The following is a 20,026-nucleotide window of genomic DNA, read 5'->3' as shown; positions in this document are numbered from 1 at the left end:
CTCTGCAGCCCTGATAGTTTCTTCTCAAATACGAGGTATCTTTTCACTGACTGCTGTGCTTCAGAACCTTCCACAGGAAGCATGGCAGTCGGTACATGCTGTGTCTGGGACAAGGTGTGAAGTTTTAACCAATGGCCTGGGCTCACAGATCTACTCTTTTTAATAGAAAAGACTGACTAGCTGTATAAAGATTAGCAAACGATGACAGGTATGGTGGCACATTTCTGTAATCCCAGCACTTGGGAGACTGAGGCGGGAGAGTTCAGAGTTCAAGCCTAGCCCAGGTTATATTATGAGACCTTGTCTTAAATAATCAAAAACAACAAAACCCAGATTAGTGAATGTTGTGGAGTAGTACTTTAACTAGGCAAAGATGTTGCATTTATTTATTCTGCATTTGTTTAACTATGTAAAGATGTGTTTCTTTTGTTTTAGCTTGCCTACCTAAGGAACCTGATTTATCTAATAAAAAACTGAATGGCCAATAGCTAGGCAGCAGAGGGATAGACAGGACTGGTAGGCAGAGAGATTAAGTAGGAGGAGGAATCTAGTTTAGGAGAGAAGAGAGAACAAGGGAGAAAAGAGGGAAATGCCCCAGGCCAGCCAGGTAGCAGCCAGCCAGCCACAGAAGCAGCAGGAACAGGACATACAGATTAAAGGAAAAGTAAAAAGCCCCAAAGCAAAATGTAGATGACGAGAAACAGGTTAAATTTAAGTTGTAGGAGCTAGTGGTACAAGCATAAGATAAAGCTGAGCATTCATAATTAATAATAAGTCTCCATGTCATGATTTGGGGACTGCTGGTTCTAGAAAGCCTGCTACAAATGAATAAGATACATTTTAAATGTGACGGCAGCTACTGCGTACTTCTGTTGTGTTTTGTTTTTGTTTTTGAGACAGTGTCTCTCTGTGTAGCCCTAACTGTCCTAGAATTCTTAATGTAGACAAGGTTTGCCTCAAACCCAGAGATCCACCTGCCTCTGTTGCATCTTGATTAGTCTGTGTCCAAAGCACCTGACCTGGTACACAGAGGATACTTATTAAATGTTAGAACTAATGAATTATGCCTAAAATTCTGAGATTCATCTCAGACATAAGTGAAACCTCCTAACCAGCACTTGAAAGTGGTTTTGAAAAGCAGCTGTTATTGATGTAGTTTTCATTTCACAATGGTAAGAGTAAATTTTAAATGTTCTTCCTGCAAAAACACAAGCAAGATATTAATTAGTTTGATTTTTTTATTTCATTATTTTCTCAAGTCACAGTATCTGTATAATGAAAATTATGAATTTCAAATAAATTTTAAAACTGTGATTGCATATTGTCACTGGTGTTCTCAGTCTTTTATTTGAGACCTCCCCTTGAATTTCCTATCTCAAGATGCCTTCATGTACCGAGCAGCACCAGGAATAAGTAAATACTCAGATTTAGTTGGGGCATCTTCCTGTCCAACTTTGATGTGACTTTTTTCCTCGTTCTCTCTTCTAATTCACAGAGCAGCAAAGAAGCCCTTTCAGAGGTCAATGCCACTGGAGTGGCCATGCTGTTCTCTGCCGGGACATTTCTTTATGTTGCCACCGTTCACGTCCTCCCTGAAGTGGGTGGAATGGGGCACAGCCACAAAGCTGACTCCACTGGAGGGAGAGGCCTCAGCCGCCTCGAGGTGGCCGCCCTGGTTCTGGGGTGCCTCATTCCACTCATCCTATCAATAGGACACCAGCATTAACGTTCAGGTCCAGCCTCAGTCCACGGCCATTGCCATCCAGGAAGAAGAGCAAGCGTGGGACGCTCCTCACTTCCTCAGTGTCTCGTCTCACCTTGCCCATCTCCACCCGTATTCCTAGAGTCCGAGGGAGATGAGAGTCAATCATGGAGAAGTGGGACAGCGTGCTGCAGGAACATTGTAATCAGACAGAGACTTTGTGTTGTCTTTTAAAGGGACTTTGACATATTGAGTTTTGATGTTTCTCTTAACCCTATTCTCAGGGAAGATGGAATTTAGTTTTAAAGAAAAGTGGAGAACTTCATACAATGAAATAGTAATTATGAAAATACAGTGTTCTGTAATTAAGCTAAAGTTTTTTCCCTTAGTTTAGAGGCTCTACCACTTTCTCCATTGGTTTTTAACATGGTTCTCACCGTCTCTGACTGGTGCTTTAGCATCTGTGCCACACGCCTTGAGAGAAGGTGGCAACACTCACCCTCTTAGATGCTAAAGGTGATGGCAATTAATTTGAGGTTAGAGTAAGGAAAATAAGGGCAGGAGACACAAGCTGACTTGTACCTGAGAGAGATGTTCAACGACAGGAGATGTCTAGAGTCTTGAGCATCTCCTTTGCACGTGCCTCCTTAAACAGAGCCTGCCCTGCCAGCAGAGCAATGAAGGTGGGGCTGGCTTTTGAAGAGGGTCTGATATCTTACAGCATTTTCCTGAAGTACCCTTTGCAAGTTGCCTGTCTGCAGCACATTCTTCCCGAGGAGCCAGCATCTGTTCAGGCACAGCTTTCCTTCAACAACAGCGTGATCACAGTGAAATTAAGGGATGTTAAATTTTCCAGGAATTTGACTAGTAACTGACATCTTTGTAGTAGCCTTTTATAAAGTAACACTATTACAAAGTATGTTGTCCTTTTTTGCTAAGTCAGTGCTTCTCAACCTTCCTAACACTATGACCCTTTATACAGTTCCCCATGTTGAGGTGACCCCCAACCATAAAATTATTTTCATTGCTACTTCATAACCATAATTTTGCTACTGCTGTGAATTGTAATGTAGATATCTGATATGCAACCCCTGTGGGGGTCACAACCCACAGGCTGAGAACTGCTGTTATTTCTTTCAGCAGCTGGCAGTCCCTCTGGCCGAGGCCTTGTCCTCTGCTCAGCTCCTGTGCAGGAGCAGCAGGAGCGTCAGAAGGGAGTGTCCGCTGCTGGCCTCGAGCTCCTTGCAATCATGTCAGTGTCCGCTCTCCCCGTGCTGTGCTCTTTCCTGCCCCCACCTGTGTGCTGCTCACCGCTCCTGCTGATGTCAGGACAGCCACTTCTGAACCATGATGATGAAGACAGCCAGCACTGTCCCTATTCTTCATTTCCTTCAAATGAGTTACCTTGGTGGCAAATACCACTTTATCAAGCCCTTAAAAATGTCACCTCCTCGAGTGTGAGTTGACATATCACTAATACTTTGATAATTTAAGCAGTTGAGACAGAGAAAGTATTCAACAAACCAAGGTGATTTTTCCATGTTTGCCAAAATCTGCCTAAACCCTGTTTTGTCAGATAAGTGTATAATACTGTATTAATTTATATTTTCTGTATCATGTGAAAACACTTTACATAAAGAGAGAGCCAAGACTAGTTTCTTCAGCGCAGTGGCTCCAGTCTTTTGTATTTTTATGACACTGCAAGCATGCCTGTGGTTTCCCTTTTCTCTCCTAAACTGTCACTTGGTCATCAGCTGTGGAATTAAACTCGCAAGCCCTCTGCTGGCCACAGTGAAGAAAGTTAGCAGAAGTACGGTTTTGTTTGGAGGCTGGTAGCCATTGCAGCCCATGTGAGGTGAAGAGAAGACATGCAGTGTGGGAGTTGGTGACTCCTGATGAGGCACAAACAGCTGACTCGGGAAAGATCTGGGCTCGTTGAGTCCTTCCAAAGTACAGTTGTTGTGATTCTTTCTAGAAACTTTACTGTGTCAAGTAAATAGTCAATTTCTGTGTCTGGTTTGGTTTGAGTCGAAGTCACCTCTGTCATCATCTTACTACATGCAGTAGTCGGGGATTGTTGCTGGCCAGAGCCTTTTCACTCAGCAGTGCCTTGCCATCTTGCTTCTAAGCTTGGCTAGAACATTTTGCTGGGTTGGGCCTTGGACTCTGGCAAGGACTGAACCATCAAATTGCTAAATTTGCCCCCCACCCCCACCCCAGGCCTCAGTGGTAATGAGCCTTCCAAAGCTGGGGCCCTGTGCAGGCCCTGAGCTGCGGCCTGGGAACTGCTCATCCCTTCCCTGGTCAGCAGGCTGAAATAGCCATAGATTCTTAATAGGGCTAAAATGCATGTTAGGCAGCAGGAACCATGCCGCAGGGCAAAAGCCTCTGCCTAAGGAGGGAGAGGTTGCTCATGGGCAGGCAGTGCCCTCGGAGAGGCCACCGTGATGTTCACTTTCCAACGTGTTTCTGTCATTTTCCTCCTCCTCAAAACTCCCTCCGGAGGTGTGGATGCCTTAATGTGATAACACATTTGAACACATTGGTGATGCTTCGACTGCTGCCATGATTAACCCGTGGAGTTATGGGCTACCAAAGAAGTACTACATAAAAAACACGGGCCATCCTTCCTCATAACCAAAGCAGTCTTAATTACAATTGGAGCCCCTTTCTCTGGGAGACATGGATGTACTTCAGATCCCAAGCATGCTCCTAAAAGGCAACTCTAAGTTGAAAACATTGATCCACTCCCCTCACTGGGTCCCCGGTGTTGTCAGTCTCGGTGTCAGCAGAGCAGCGGTGTTCCTGTTTGATTCTGCTTTTCTGTCTGCACTGTTGCCAGCGTGTGTCTTACAGGCAGACATTCTGGCCTGGAATACCAGCAGTTGGAACAGTACTGAGGCAGTGTGTCTCCCCATTCCACACTAGTCTCCAAATTTCTCAATTAAAGACAGCCAGGTTGGCCTGCTCTGGGGTTTTTGGATTATTAGAGAAAAGAAAAGGTGCCATTTCTTGTAGAAAGGGGAAAAAGATATTTTTAAAAAAACACACACAAAACAGTCTGTCCCAGACTGGTTCTCTTTTTCAAGGGTTAGAACTAGGAGGGACATACCAGTGACAGAGTGTGTTAAGCCCTGAAACTCATGGTAGTGAAGTTATGATCATGGGAACTGTATGCCAACAGCACAAACCTCTAAGTTGCTCCTGCCTTTGGGCCAGAGCCCCAGACTGTTGCATCCCAGGGCCGCAGTCTTGGCAGCCGTTCTACAAGAGAGGCTTGCAGCAGCAGGTTTCTGCCCAGTACACATGGGCCTTGCCCCTGAAGAGCACTGGTGGAGGTACAACAACCTTTTCGTACTCGAGAAATTGCAGTTCAGCTCGGGAGCCCTGCAGGTGTGTGGCTGGAGGGAAAGGACTGGACGACCACGTAGTACTGCTTTAGATATGCTCAGTCCAACACAGCTGCTGAACACAGACTGGCTTCGTCTGCTCTTTGTCTGGTGATGTCTTCCTGTAAGCTGGGAGTCTGATGGTGTGGTAACATCACGGTTCTCCTAGTTTGGTGGCCTGAACAGTGATTTCAAATGTTCCCTTTTCTGGATCCTTTGTACACATAAACTCATTCCATGGATGGCTGCCTTATAATTTTGTCTCTTTCCACTTTAATTGTGAATGGTTTAAAAATTGCTGTTTTTGATTTGTTTTATGATATTAAATTTTTATTAGTGCACATCTTATGTGAATGGTTCTTTATTTATACATTGGCAATATTTGTGTTTGACAACCAGGCCTAATGCAGATTTGAACAATCAAACAGGTGGGTAGTCAGGATGCCTCAGCTGGTAAAGACACCTACTGCCAAGCCCAATGCCCTAAGTTCAATCCCTGAGACCCACATGGTGGAAGGAGAGAGCCAACTCCTAGGAGTGACCTATGATCTTCACATGTGTACTGTGGTATGTGTGCCCCACTCCCATAAAAACAAAATAAAAATGTAAATACAGCCCGGCGGTGGCGGTGCACGCCTTTAATCCCAGCACTCAGGAGGCAGAGGCAGGCGGATCTCTGTGAGTTCGAGGCCAGCCTGGTCTACAAGAGCTAGTTCCAGGACAGGCTCCAAAGCCACTGAGGAACCCTGTCTCGAAAAACCAAAAATAAATAAATAAATAAATAATAAAATAAATATTTTGAGGTAATGGTAGGTTGTAAAGGACAGAAGAAAGGTACGGTTTAGACAGAGGAAGAAAGAGGAAATGAGGAACCCAGAATGCCACTGCTCCAAAAGAAATCCAGTGGTAACCATCTCCTCCCTTGCTGCTCATTAGCAGATATTAATTTATAAAAGTAGCTTTTCCAAAAGAGAAACAGGCAAGTAGATCATTATCTGCCCCTTCCAAAGGTTAAGGGTGTTGTGTGAGCATATAAATGCTATGATCAGTTGTGTCTGGAGAGAGATACTTAAATGGAAGTGCTGACATTTGAATTAGGCATGGGGTAGGGGGAGGTCAGGCGCAGACATGCCTCAGTGTGGAGGACAGAGAACAACTTTCATGAGTTTCTTCTTCTGGGTTGGTTCGGTCTTGGGCTGCCAGGCTTGCTTGACAAGCACCTTTACCCACTGATCCATCTCACTGGCACATGGAGTTCTTTTTTTAAATTGTACTTATTAATAACATGTTTATTTATTGTATTTATTAATGACATGCTCATGCCTGTTGGCTTAGCACTGTAGAGGCAGAAGCAGTTAGGCTGCCAGGAATGCTTTCATTGGTTGAATAAAGAAAACTGCCTTGGCCTTTTGATAGGGGAGCCCTTAGGTGGGCGGAGTAGATGGAACAGAATGCTGGGAAGAAGGCAATGTGGCAGACGCCATGCTTCTCTTGCCTGAGATGGACACTGATTAGACTCATCCTGGTAAGCCACAGTCAAGTGGCAATACAGATTATTAAAAATGAGTTAAATCAAGATGTGAGAGTTAGAGAGGCTAGAACTAATGGGCCAGGCAGTGTTTAATTAATACAATTTTCATGTGGTTATTTCGGGGGTTAAGCTAGCAAGTTAATGCAGCCCGCTCCCTCTCCTACTACTACGTGAGACCCTGTCTCAACAAAACCAATCAAGCAACAAAAACGACAGGCTCCAAGGATGTAGCTCAGTTGGTAGAATGCTTGTCTAGTATGCAAGAGACCCTGCATGTTCAGTTTCCAATACTGCATGCAGCAGGGATGGTGACTGGTGCCTATGATCCTAGCACTCAGAAGGTAGAGGCAGGAGGGTCAGAAGTTCTGGGTCATTCTTCACTGCATAGTTCAAGGATAGCCTGGTTTGCATGAGACCCCCCAGCTCAATAAATCATATATTTAATATATATATATATATATATATATATCATTTATAATATATATCATGCATATAATTGTACAAAATGTGGATTTCATTATGACATTTGCCTACAGATATGTGGTGCACTTTAATCATATTAATGCCCTTATTGCCTTGTGTTTTCCCTCCTCTCCCTTTTCTGCTGGCTCCTTCCCAAACCATCTGCTTTCTACTTTCATGGTTTCTTTGTTGTTATTTTTATTCTTTTGATAGGGTCTCACTATGTAGTCAGAATTCATCTGAAACTCACTGTGTAGACCAGGTCAGCCTTGAATTCAGAGGTCTGCCTCCTTTGGGGAATAAAGGCGGGGTCTGGGAGTGAGGTGGGTGATCTTTTTAAAATTGAGATAAGAGCTGAGAGATGTAGTATTTGTTGTGTGGCTTATTGCACATAGCACAGTGATCTCCAGTTCCACCTGTTTCCTGCAAAGGTCGTAATTTTGTTCCTTAGGACCAAATAATATTCCACTGTGTATGCATGGTATAGGAGTTCCTTCTGTTTGTGTGTTGCTTTCATTGGGTAATGAATAAAACAACTGCCTTGGCCTAGTTGATAGGACAGAACTTAGGTAGGCGGAGCAGACAGAACTGAATGCTGGGAAGAAGGGCAGAGTGGCAGATGTCATGGTTCTCCTGCCTGAGATGGACGCTGGTTAGAATCTTGCTGGTAAGCCACAGTCATGTGGCGATACACAGATTAATAGAAATGGATTAAATTAAGATGTAAGAATTAGCCAATAAGAAGCTAGAGCTAATGGACCAGGCAGTGTTTAAATGAATGCGGTTTCTGTGTGATTATTTCGGGTGTAAGATAGCCAGGTGGCCAGGACAACACACAGCCCTCTCCTCCTGTTAATATGCATGCACGTTTTCTTTAACCATTTATCTGTTGATGAGTAGCTAAGCTAATTCCATAACTTGGTTCTTCTAACGATTGCCTATAGTGATATTTTGTTTATGTTTTAACAAATAAAGCTTGCCTGAAGATCAGAGTGCGGAGCTAAGTCACTAGAGGCCATGGAATGGTAGCACAAACCTTTAATCTCAGGACTCAGAAGACAGAGGCAAAGTGATCTCTGTTAGTTCAAGGCTACCATAGTCTATATAAGATTGAATCTGTCTGAAAGAAAAACAGCTCACACAAACGTGATCCCAGCACTTGGGATCCCATGCCTTTAATCCCAACAGTAGGAAGCTGGAGACAGGAGTGATATGGCTGGGTGGAGAGAGGAACTCAGTGCAGTCTGAGGTTTGGTGGAGACAAATGGAGTCTGGAGATGCAGTCTGAGGACAGGACCAGCCCTTCGGTCTGAGCATTGGTAGAGATAAAAGAACTCTGTAGAGGCTGGTGCTCAGCTTCTCTGATCTTCAGCATTAACCTTTATATCTGACTCTGGGTTTTTATTATTAAGACCAATTAGAGTTCGTGCTACGATCACCTCAGTAAGCGTAGATGTGCATTCAGTATTGCTGAGTTTAATTCCTTTGGTGCATGCCCAGGAGTGACACAATCACACTATATCCCCCATACTGACTGATACGGTGGCCTAGCTAATTTGTATTCCCACTGAGAGGATTTAAGGCTTCCCTTTGGCCCATCCTTGTTAGAATTTGCTGTTTTTCCGGATGATAGACATCTCTGGCTCAGGTGAAATCTTGGTGTTTAGACAAAATCAGTTTTTCATGTCAAATATTTTTTCATGCATTTGTTGTCAATTTTTGAGTCTTTTAAGATGTTCCGTTCATTTGCTCATTCATTGGTTACATTGTTTGATCTTTGGATACCTTTTTTAGCTTTTTATATATAATAGACATAGTATCCTCCAGCAGCTGAATAGCCGATGAGATTTTCTTCCATCTGTAGGCTGTCTCTTTATTCTGATAATTGTTTCTTTTGCTTTCAGAAACTTTTTTTTTTATTTGGCGCAATCCTGTTTAACGGTTCCTACTATTATTTCATGAGGTATTGGAGGCCTGTTCCAAAAGCTGTTGCCTGTGCTTAGATCTCGGAGTTCAGATCTCCCCATGCCCATGACAGGGTTTCTCTATGTAGCACTACATGTCCTGGAACTCGCTTTATAGACCAGGCTAGCTTCAAACCCAGAGATCTGCCTGCTTCTGCCTCCCAAGTGCTAGGATTAAAGGTGTGCACCCGGCTCAGATAATTTCTTTAACTGTAATGCAGATTGCTTCATATGGCAGCATAGTCTTGAAGGTAGTGCTGCTGTGCCCTGCAGAGTCCTGTGTGAATCCCAAGTGCTCCAGACTCTAGAAAGCATCTCTTTATTAAGAAAGCCAGCTTTAAAAAATTAAATAAATAATAAAAATTTAAAAAGAGAGAAAACCAGCAAAGAAGACACACTCCTTGTGGTCCCTGGCACCTCTTAGAGAAGTGGACTCTGAAGATTGGGAGTTAGCATTGTACCCTGCCTCACTTTTGGGGGAGTGAAGGACGCTAGCCAAGTAGCTAGCAGTCCTTCCTTTGTGTTATTTCTTAGGAAGATCTGGAGTTTAAGGTCAGCCTTGACTACTTGAGACCCTGCCAAGGGGAGAGAGGGTTCAGAGGAATAAAAAATTTTAGAGATAAGTGGGTCATATCAGTATCCCTTGCCAGGTGCGGCCCTGCCTGGTCGCCGTATGGGTGATACATGGATGGAGTAGCTGGGGAGTTCTGGGTCTCTTCATTCTAGTGATTGGGAGACTGTTCCCCTTCCCGTGCCTGCATTCCTATCTCCCTGAATTACTGTCCAGGGACTAAAGTCCCCCTTGTTCCACACTCCGAGCAGAGTCCTGCTTCACCCTGGCAGACTCAACCCTGCCTCTGGCCTTTCCCCAATGTTCCTGTTCTCTTTGCTCCTAGGCTTTAAAAAAAGGCATGTCCTAAGAGTGACCCTGCCCACCGCCCTCCTCTGTGCATAGACTGCTACCATTCTCATCAAAACGTGTGTGTGTGTGTGCGTGTGTATACACTATTTTATTTTATTTTATTTTATTTTATTTTATGTGTGTGAGTATTTTGTCTGCATGCTTATATGTGCACAGTGTGCTTATCTGATACCCTCAGAGGACCAAAGAGGGTTTGGGATCCACTAAAGCCAAAGTTAGGGATGTTTGTAAGTCATGTCAGTGCTGGGAATCAAACCCAGGTCCTCTGAAAGAGCAGCAAGTGTTCTTGACCACTGAGCCATCTCTCCAGCCTGTGGTTTAGCTGGGTCTTCCGGACTCAGGATAAAAGGGAGGGGCAGAAGCATGACTTCTTTAATTCTTTTCTGTTGCAGCCTTTGTCTTACAAGATTGGGTGTGTTTAGGGGATTATTCTGAATGTTGGCCATAGACAGATTTACTCAATACTTTGAGAATCAGAAATCAACCTTCTGGGACTTGCACCAACATCCCAAGCTAATTTGGTACTGAGTATTGGAAAGCCCTCTCCCACACCTCTCACTGTGTAGCCCAGGCTGGCCCTGAATTCATGATTCACCTGCTTTAGCCTCCCAAATTGCTGGGATTGCAAATATGCACCACCAAACCACGCAATAGTGCCCCCTTTTGATATGTGAATTCTAGAGGGTTTCAAAGTAACTTGCCTTTAGCTTGAGTGAAGCTGGAACTAACACTGGTATCTAATCATTGCTATCTAGCCTGCTGAATTTTGTATTCAGTTCTACATGAGGGACCAACTCCCTGGATCTCCCTCAGGGATGTTTTAGGAACATGTGATTATAACAATAAATGGCTTACAGCTTTACTAGCCAAACTCAACACATCTACCAAGACACAAATAAAATACCCATCTTCTTAGAAGCTAAATTTTGTGTGTGTGTGTGTGTGTGTGTGTGTGTGTGTGTGTGTGTGTGTGTGTTTTCAAGACAGGGTTTCTCTTTATGTAGCTTTGGAGCCTGTCCTGGAACTAGCTCTTATAGACCAGCCTGGCCTCGAACTCACAGAGATCCACCTGCCTCTGCCTCCCGAGTGCTGGGAGGTGTGCACCACCACTGCCTGGATAGAAGCTAAATTAATATATGTATTTCCATCCTCTTAGCACCCTTAAGGGGCAGCAGCATAAACATTTCTGAGAAGTCTGCTGCCCGAGTGCTGCCCTGAATATGGGCCCCCAAAGCTCATATTCATGCTGGGAAGTGGCAGGACAGCAAGGTGTTCCAGCTACCCCCAGAAACATCTACCCTGGCGTCACTGGGTGTGAGCACTTGTGGGCAGTTAGAGCAACAGGCCGGCTGATGATGAGAATAATCTAATCTTCTAGACTAGTGCAAGGGAGCCTGCCAGGGAAATCTCTAATGGGGGCCTCAGAGTGGCCTCAGGTGGATGCCCTGGGCAGGCAAGCCTTCCTGCAGGGCTGGTGGGGACGCTGATCACCCAGTCGGGGCCAGTCTTCCATGCCCGTATAATACTCCAATTTGCCTCCCCTACTTTCAACTTTTCCTGGCTTTGTCCTGACCCCTGGTGCATGTACCCCACATTACCTCCTGCAATGGTTAATTTTAACTGTCAACTTGATACAACCTAGGATCGCCTGGGAGGAAGTCTTGAGGAGGAATTACCCAAAGCAGGCTGACCTACTGTAGGCATGCCTGTGGAAGACTGTCCTGTTAAATGATGGTGGATGGTACCATTCCATGGGCTGGGCTCTGGCCTGTGTGAGTAGAGAAAGCTAGCTGAACACTAAGCAAGCTAGCGATTTTACGCTCTGCTCTTGGTCACGGATGTGATGTGATTGGCTGTTTGCTTTCCTGCCTTGACTTACAAAAAATAGATTGTAATTTGGAGTTAATTATAAGCCATGTAAACAGTTTCCTATGTTACTTTTTGTCGAAGTATTTTTTCACAGAAACCAAAACGAGACAAGGACACATCTCTCCAAGGTTACTCTGGAGGCAGCCAAGCCTTGCACAGCAACCCCGCCTGACATTAGAAAATCCAATCACAGAAGAAACGGAGCACAACAAAAAAGGAGTTTATCAGGGCGTGACATGGGGGAAAGCATTACAGGGGAGTCATTTGACCCGAGTATGAACAGGACTAAGAAGGAAGAACAACATTCTAGACCAAAGGAAGGGCGAGCAGAGAAAAGATGCAGGAGTGATGACAGAACATCGGAACACATGTGCGTGTGTGTGTGCATGTGTGTGCGTACATGCGTGTGTGTGTGTGTACATGTGCGTGCATGTGCATGTGTGTGTGTCAGGTATTACAGCTGAAGGTCAGGAGTTGGGGGCTAAAGTCAAAGCAGTGGTAACCAGCAGAGGGTATTGCCAACTCACGTGGTCAGCTCTGGACTTTGAGATCAGATGGGGGCCAACCGGTAAGTCTGGGCTCTGGAGGATCCTGCTATGTGGGGGAGAGTCCAAGCTGGGAGCGGAGAGTAGCAAAGGCTGAGACCACAAGGCCCTCAGAAGCACAGTGATTACCCTTGACTCTCACAGCTAATATCTCAAAGTCTGTTGTGGAAAGGCGACTTCCACATCATTCTCAGACACGCCACAGATTCCATTTTAGAGGTGAGGAAGCTATGAGCCTGAGACACCGGTCTTCATTTGGCTGGCCAACAAAGCAGTAAACCACTGGGCAAAGATGCGTCAATGCAGTTTGCTGAATGCCTACTACATACCCCATCCCTGTCCTGTGCCTACTACATACCCCGTCCCTGTCCTGTGCCTACTACATACCCCGTCCCTGTCCTGTGCCTACTACATACCCCGTCCCTGTCCTGAAGTAGTTCATGTCAGGAAGAGCAGCAGTCACCGGAGAGAAACTCTAAACCAAGCAGTGGACTACAGTAACAGGCAAAGATCCACTGTACCAAGGTTATCTGAAACTGGCCACAGCCTTTATGTGGGACCCAGGGTGGTAGCCTGAGTCCGGCAATTAGTGCTAGCGGAAGGAGACATGGTGCTGCTCCAGGCTTCACCTGAAGCCCAGAGCTAGCCACTTCTACTTCTTGCTCCTACAGGGGTACCTGGGTGCTGTGGTAGCTCAGAGAAACCAGGTTGTATCATTCCTGGGTCCTTCACTTGGAGCATGCCTGGAAACAGTGGAAATGGTATGGTCTGTGCACCCGAGCGTGGGGCTCCGGGATAGAGTGGGTAGGGAGCTGAGGAGACGACACTGTAGGAAGGGCAACTTTCAAACATGTTTCTGGAAGCTTTCGCAGCCCAGTCAGGGTCTGATGCTAGGGAAGCCCTTGTCTCCATTTCCCTTCAGGGAATGTTTTATTGTCTTTTCCTGAGTATGTAAGTTGGCCTTGTGTCTAAGAGCTGAGAGCTGCAACCCCATCAGGTTTCCTTCACACAACTCTTTCCTGGAGGCTGCTGTTTACGCAGAGTGGAGTATTAACGCTCCTGTTCCAGAGGGTCTGACACCCTCTTCCGGCCTCCTCAGGGCTCCTGCCTGCACACGGTGCTCACAAAACTCACCCAACTAAACATATGAACACAGAATGGTCCCTTAAAGAACCCTTAGGTCATTTGTCAATTGAGAAATAACTAACATGGAGAACACTCAAAGTGGCTCAGCATTTCCCGGGCTCCCACTTCAGTTCACAAGCCGTGAGCTGCAGTGGGAAGGTCTAGATTCTGAACAAATCAAGATGTCTGATCGACAGCTTCCCCCACTCCACATGCATGCACAGGCCCAGCATGTTTCAGGGAAAGCCTAGCTATGTAACCTTGAGTACACAACTTATTTATTATTATTATTTCAAAGATTTGCTTATACAGTGTTTTGCTGCATGTTTGCCTACACACCAGAAGAGGGCACCAGATCTCATTATACATGGTTGTGAACCACCACGTGGTTGCTGGGAATTGAACTCAAGACCTCTGGAAAAGCAGCCAGTGCTCTTAACCTCAGAACCATCTCTCCAGCCCAGCTATTTTTTTTTTTTTTGAGACAGTGTCTCATTAAGTAGCCCAGTCCAATCTCCAAGTTGTGATCATCCTTCCTCAGCTTCCTGAATACTAGGATTACAGAAGTGTTTCTCCTGAGTGGTAGATAACTTAAAACACAAAAACAACTAAACAGGACTGGAGAGATGGCTCAGAGGTTAAGAGCATTGCCTGCTCTTCCAAAGGTCCCAAGTTCAATTCCCAGCAACCACATGATGGCTCACAATCACCTGTAATGGGGTCTGATGCCCTCTTCTGGCGTGCAGGCATACACACAGACAGAATATTGTATACATAATAAATAAAATAATAATAATAAAAAAAACTAAACAATGCACCTCGGGGTCTTAGCAAACAAGAACAAGTTAAATGCCAAACCAGAAGGTAGTAATGAAACAGACTGAGAAGATACAAAAAGTGAAACCGTTCTTTTGAAATAATTTTAAGATTATTTATATGTATGAGTGTTTTATCTGCATGTGTGTATATGTACCACATGTGTTCCTGGTGCCCACAAAGGTCACAAGAGGGCACTGGATCCCCGGAACTGGAGTTACCTGTGGTTGTGAGTCACCATGTGGTGCTGGGGATTGAACCCTTGTCCTCTACAAGAGAGCCACAAATGCCCTTAACCACTGGCCCATCTCCCCACACCTAGAGTTAGTTCTTTGGAAAGACAAACAGGATTGACAGCTTTTAGCCAAACTCTATTGAGCTAAAATTATCTCAGGGCCTGTACCTCGAGGCCTGTAGGATAGAGAAAAGCCTGGCTTGAGTTTGAGGGAGTCTCAAAGCTACCGAGGATGAGACAGCAAAATCTAGGTAGATGCCCCTCCAGCCAGAGGGAGGGCTTGGCTGTCTCTCATTGACTGGAGGTACCCCCACATCACGCGATGTCACTTAACCTATATAAGCTGACACTCACAGTAATAAACTAAGTTCTGCTTTGACTTGACTCCCATCGCGTCTGACTGTCCTGTGTCACAGGGCTGTGGAACAGGCAGATAACACACTCATCTTTCCCTGGGGAATAAGGCTGAGGAAGCCTAGCAAAACTAGTCATAAGAAAAAAAAAGAAGACCAATATTAGGAAGATTAGAGCAAGGAATGGTGGTATATACCTTTAACCCCTGTACTCTAAAGACAGAGGCAGGAGGACATCTGTAAATTCAAGGTCATTCTGGTCTTCACAGTGACTTCCAGGCCAGTCAGGGTTGCACCGTGAGACATTGTCTCAGAAAAGAGAGATGAAAGGCGTGGGGGTGGGGGCGTAGTGCCGTTCCAACAGATACAAATGCCATCCAGGCTTATTAGGGAATATTTTTGAAAATCTGTGTTCCAAAAAGATGGAAAATCTAGAAGAAGTGCATAAATTCCTGGGGACAGAGGATTCACCAGACTTGAATTAAAAGTTAGATAAACCTTTTTCATCTTAATTTTTCTCATGAGGCAATGAAGATTAAAGTGTTGCCCTTAGCCTCTTGCCACAATTAGCTAAATTAGGTGAACTGGAAATGGTACACTAAGGACAGCAGCGCCACACCTAACCAGGAGGTTGGGGGCAACCTTTAGCCTGAGTTCCCACCCTAATCTCATTTGAATGCTAAGACTGGGTCATGCTGGTCAAGTATGTTGTACATGCCTATAATTCCAGCACTCCAGAAGTGGAGGCAGGAGGATAACAAATTTGAGGCCAGCTGGGCCGATATGGGATATTCTTCTGTATATGTGTTGCTTTATTGTTTGATGAATAAAGCTGTTTTGGCCAATGGCTTAGCAGTGTAAAGCCAGGTGGGAAATCCAAGCAGAGATGTATAGAGAGAGTAGGCGGAGTCAGAGAGACTCCGTGTAGCTGCCAAAGGAGGCAGATGCCATGTAACTGCCCAAGAAGCAAGAAGTAATAAACCACAAGGCTCGTGGTAAATATAAAATAATAGAAATGGGTTAATTTAAGATGTAAGAGCTAGCTAGAAATACGCCTGAGACATCAGTCAAACAGTGTTGTAATTAATATGGTTTCTGTATGGTTTTTCGGGTCTGAGCTGTCAGGAAATGAATAGTCTACTACACTGGGCTACATATCAAGATCCTATCTCAAGGAAAGAAAGGAAGGAAGGAAGGAAGGAAGGAAGGAATAAAGAAAAGAAGAAAGGAAAAGAATGCTTAGGCATCCCTCACCTACTCGTCTTCTGCCCTGGCTTGTTTGTCTTCCCCAGGACTCAGTGTGCACTGAGACTCCCGGCACCTGGGCAGAGAACACAGTGGAAACAGAAAAGCTTTGCCCATGCCTGAGCTGGCGGCATCTGGGCTGTCTGACAAGGGAAGCGAACCACTGAAGCATCTCACTGCTTGCCTCTTACAATTTTTCTGCCCAACCTTAGCTGTTAGTTGAAGGCTGTCCAGATATTCTGCATGCAAATGAAATGAGCAAGACTGGCTTCCCTCGACCATTAAAAAAAACCTAGACTCCATTTCTTACATCACAGAATATTTTCCAGGAGCCCCTGGGCTTTTTCAGCCCTTCCCCCTTGAAAAATTTCTCATGAGTGGCTCTACAAGCTCATCACTGGCCTTTACCACAAGGCCAGAGCTGCCACTGACTCGATTCAGGAGAGAGAATGAGTTTGCTAAAAGAGTATCAGGGGGGCCAGAGAGCCAGGTTTGAGGGGAAGTTTCTAGAACAATCCTTCAAACCCTTTTCATGACATAGAACATTAGCTGCTACTGTCGGTCACTGCCAGGATTCTGACTCTAAGCAACTCCCACTGCAGTGGGCACCCTTGCTACTGCTGCCTCAGGAAGGCAGCCCAGAAACCATAGAAACCTTTGGAAGCAAGTCAGGTGCCTTCGCCACCTGCTTCTCTGGAAAAGCACGTGCCAGTGCGAGCTGCTTCCTGTGTTTACCACCTGCAACTCAAGGTCCTGTTGTGCTCCAGGGAACACAATGCCAAAGGCTTTTGGTGCAAGTTTTTTTTTTTTTTTTGGTTTGTTTGTATTTAAGAAGAGCAGGCCTCCTAAAGTACGGAAAGTGTCTAGGATCAGGATTATAAACAAGCACCTGCAAGGGACCGAACACCTGCAAGGGACTGAACACCTGCAAAGGACCACATAATTCAATGGTAGGGTAGGTGTGGAGCATTCACAAGGCCCCAGGCTTGATTCTCTGGAAGATAAAAACAGTTTTATGGACTGTAGAGAAGAAAAGCTGTGCAGATAAGACAACAAGAGAAGGTGACAGTGAGGTCTTTGAAGGTTGCCTTTTTTTAGGGCATTCAGGTCAAATATTTTAAGGCAATTAAGCAAATAGTGAAAAGTGAGGCAAGATTGTGGGTTGACTGGTAGGGCTGGAAAGGTCTGTCTCTTACTTTGGGTGGTGGCTACACGGTGTTCTCAATCCAAATGAGCCCTGGAGATATGGTAACTGAGATACTAACTACCTCAGTGTTGCTTGCCCTGGGCAAATTCATCAAGTCTGAGCAAACTGATTTGGCTCTCAGATTACTCATTTATTTGTAAACTCTGATGCAGTTTCACTTCTTTATTTCACTAAGGACGTCGGTAAATTATGTCTGCCTCTGAGGGTTGGTGGGTTCTTAACCTGGAAAAGGAGGAGAGGGAGGGGTGCGGCTCCAGTATGCAAACAAACCCTTTTCTTCACTTTGGAGTACCTTTCCAACGGCAGAGGAGGCCAAAGGCTTGGCCGGAGTGACGCGGTCAACAAATGCCCACACTGAGAGCGGAAGTGGACAGAGCACCTAGCCCTGGGGAGCACCGGAGATGCACAGATAAATCACGAACACAAGCTGCGTTGACAGTTTGAGATTGACACTGAGTGTCAAATGCCAGCACAGGCTGCCAAGTGCCAGGAAAAGAAATTCGATCTGGTCCAGGCAAATGCGGCGGTGCAAAGTGAAACCCACCTGTGGGGACAGGGAAGGGTCCTGAACCTTGCTGGAACCTATTCTACGAGGCGGGTCCTTTGGCACTTACCGAAGTCTTAGCTGGACACTGACTTGCCCCAAGCAAGCGTCTCTGCTTTAAAGGTGTGAAAAACACGGTCCAGAGGTTTGCAGAGTCATTGAAAGCCTGATTGGGAATCACGAGTCCGGTTCCCTAACACCACGCCCACGCCCAGAGGCTAGCAGGTGCCTGCGGAATGACCCTAATCTTCACCAAGCACACCTAGCCAGTCAGCGTTTTGACGTAGGGGCCACAGATTATAAAGAACTGGGAGAGGGCTGGGCGTCTGGGTGGGGGTGGGGAGGTGCAAGTGCCAAATCCCCGGCTGAGCGACAGGCTAGGACCCTGCCAACTCCCTGAGCTGGGCTCTGCAGCCGGCGTCTGCCCTCATTGGCGCTCGCCGCTGGCCTGCGGCCGGCTCACCTGCCACTCCCAGCCAATCCAGGCCACCAGAATTGAGGCTGCCTGCGCGGGAGGGGGTGGGGGAGAGTGGATGCTGCGAGCCTGCGGCGGAGCTGCCCTCCCCGCGGAGTTCCCTCCCAGCCGGCGGCGCTCCCGAGCGTCGTCCCAGGCTCTGGCTGCGGTTCCCGCGCCCCTCGGCGTCCGACTCCGCTCGCTGGAACTAGCCCCGACGGCTTCCCGAGCTACCTTTGCTGGTCGCGCCCACTGCTTCCCGCCGTCCTCCCTGTCCCTTCCAGTCCCACGAAAGGGGTGGGCACGGCCGGGGCAGCGCCTCCGAGACAGGATGTTCACGTCCAAGTCGAACTCTGTGTCGCCATCGCCGTCCCTGGAGCAGGCCGACGCGGACGCGCTGGACATCAGCACCAAAGTGCAGCTCTACGGGGTTCTGTGGAAGCGGCCGTTCGGGAGATCGTCGGCCAAGTGGTCCCGGCGGTGAGTGAGTGCCCCGGTCCCGGGAGACCTCTCCTCCCCGACTTGGGAGGGAGTCCGGGGGCCTCAGGACCCCTCCCACTCCTCTAGTCACCGCCCTGCCTCAGCCTTCCTTTGTGACCTTGGCCCGCCCAGCTAGTTTCTCCCTGTGCTGTCCCCCAAGATGCGACTTTAATTGGCCGCCGAAGTTAGAATGGAATCACGGGCCTATAGTGGCCAGGAATTCCCTGAGGAATGAATTGAGTCCCGGGTCCCAAGTGGCGAGGCTGCATGTGGACTAGAGACTGAGGTTAAGTTGGGCGAGATCGGCAGAAGGAGACTTCCTGCAGAAACCTCCACAGCCAATTCCATCCCTTTGTTGAGGCTTAAAGTGGGCTGGGAGATGGGTGCCACTCTCTGTTCAGCAGACCACTCGCCGATCTCAGCAGAGTGACCCACAAACCTGTAACCACAACCCCTCCAACTGTGCTTTGATGCGCGCGCGTGTACACACACACACACACACACACACACACACACACCTGAAGTTGGGAGTGGGAGAGAAGGTAGATTGAACTGATGTTCGGAGTGGTATTTGTGGAGAGACAGAGCAACCTTGGCCCCATTCTCAGCAACGACTCCAAATGAAGGTCCCAGATAAACACGACTTTCTACGTACAAACAGCCCTGACAGGTATTGGGAGAAGGAGAACCAGACCTGGACTTGCAGGAACCTCCCAATCCTGGCTGCAAGGGCAAAGAACCGTTGTCTGCATTGCTCTCATTCTCAAGCTACCTGAGATTTATTGCTGGTGTCTAAAAAACTCAAGACAAGGGCATGACCGTTTCTGGGACCACAGCCCCTTCTCCATCCCACACCACGAGTCTGAGTGCCTGGGATGTTTTCAGGACCGCAGGTCATGTGCTTGTGGCGGTGGTTAGTGCTGATGTTCGATTTTTGATGAATAATTTACTATTCCTGTAAGACCTCAGAACAAATGGAGGTGTGGATGGGCTTTCACGTTTTTGCGGAGAGGGTTTCATACCCTTTTATTACTTCTGGCTGATTTCTCTTGGGGATTTAATGAGATTCAGCCCCACCCCCACCCCCAGTCCCTCCCAAGTTGAGTTTCTCTCTGATACTTTAAGTGAAGGCTTGGAGCAGGGTGAAGGTTATATGAGAGGTTCCCAGGGCTGCACCGTTGGA

At 46.6% G+C, this 20,026-nt stretch overlaps 2 protein-coding genes across 3 annotated transcripts in view; both read left to right on the top strand.

The window, feature by feature from the left end:
• Positions 1–5,432, top strand: part of Slc39a9 (solute carrier family 39 member 9) — a 41,430-nt gene extending 35,998 nt beyond the window's left edge. Inside the window, exon 7 of one of the 2 annotated variants that reach the window (XM_048415962.3) lies at positions 1,501–5,432. In XM_048415962.3, the coding sequence (XP_048271919.1) occupies positions 1,501–1,712 (212 nt within the window). In that variant the 3' untranslated portion in view covers positions 1,713–5,432. Of the gene's footprint in view, positions 1–1,495 lie in introns of both variants that reach the window. The other variant, XM_048415959.3, reaches the window with a different exon arrangement.
• A 13,010-nt stretch (positions 5,433–18,442) lies between these two features.
• Positions 18,443–20,026, top strand: part of Plekhd1 (pleckstrin homology and coiled-coil domain containing D1) — a 29,635-nt gene continuing 28,051 nt past the window's right edge. The window contains exon 1 of the mRNA XM_087911695.1: positions 18,443–18,843. Within this exon, the coding sequence (XP_087767821.1) occupies positions 18,443–18,843 (401 nt within the window). The remainder of the gene's footprint in view (positions 18,844–20,026) is intronic.

The sequence above is a fragment of the Myodes glareolus genome, chromosome 11 (assembly GCF_982192425.1).
Source record: "Myodes glareolus chromosome 11, mMyoGla1.1, whole genome shotgun sequence".
In the NCBI taxonomy this organism is placed as follows: Eukaryota; Metazoa; Chordata; class Mammalia; order Rodentia; family Cricetidae; genus Myodes; species Myodes glareolus.
The sequence above is the reverse complement of the archived record's forward strand: the minus strand, read 5'-3'. Positions and strand labels throughout refer to the sequence as shown.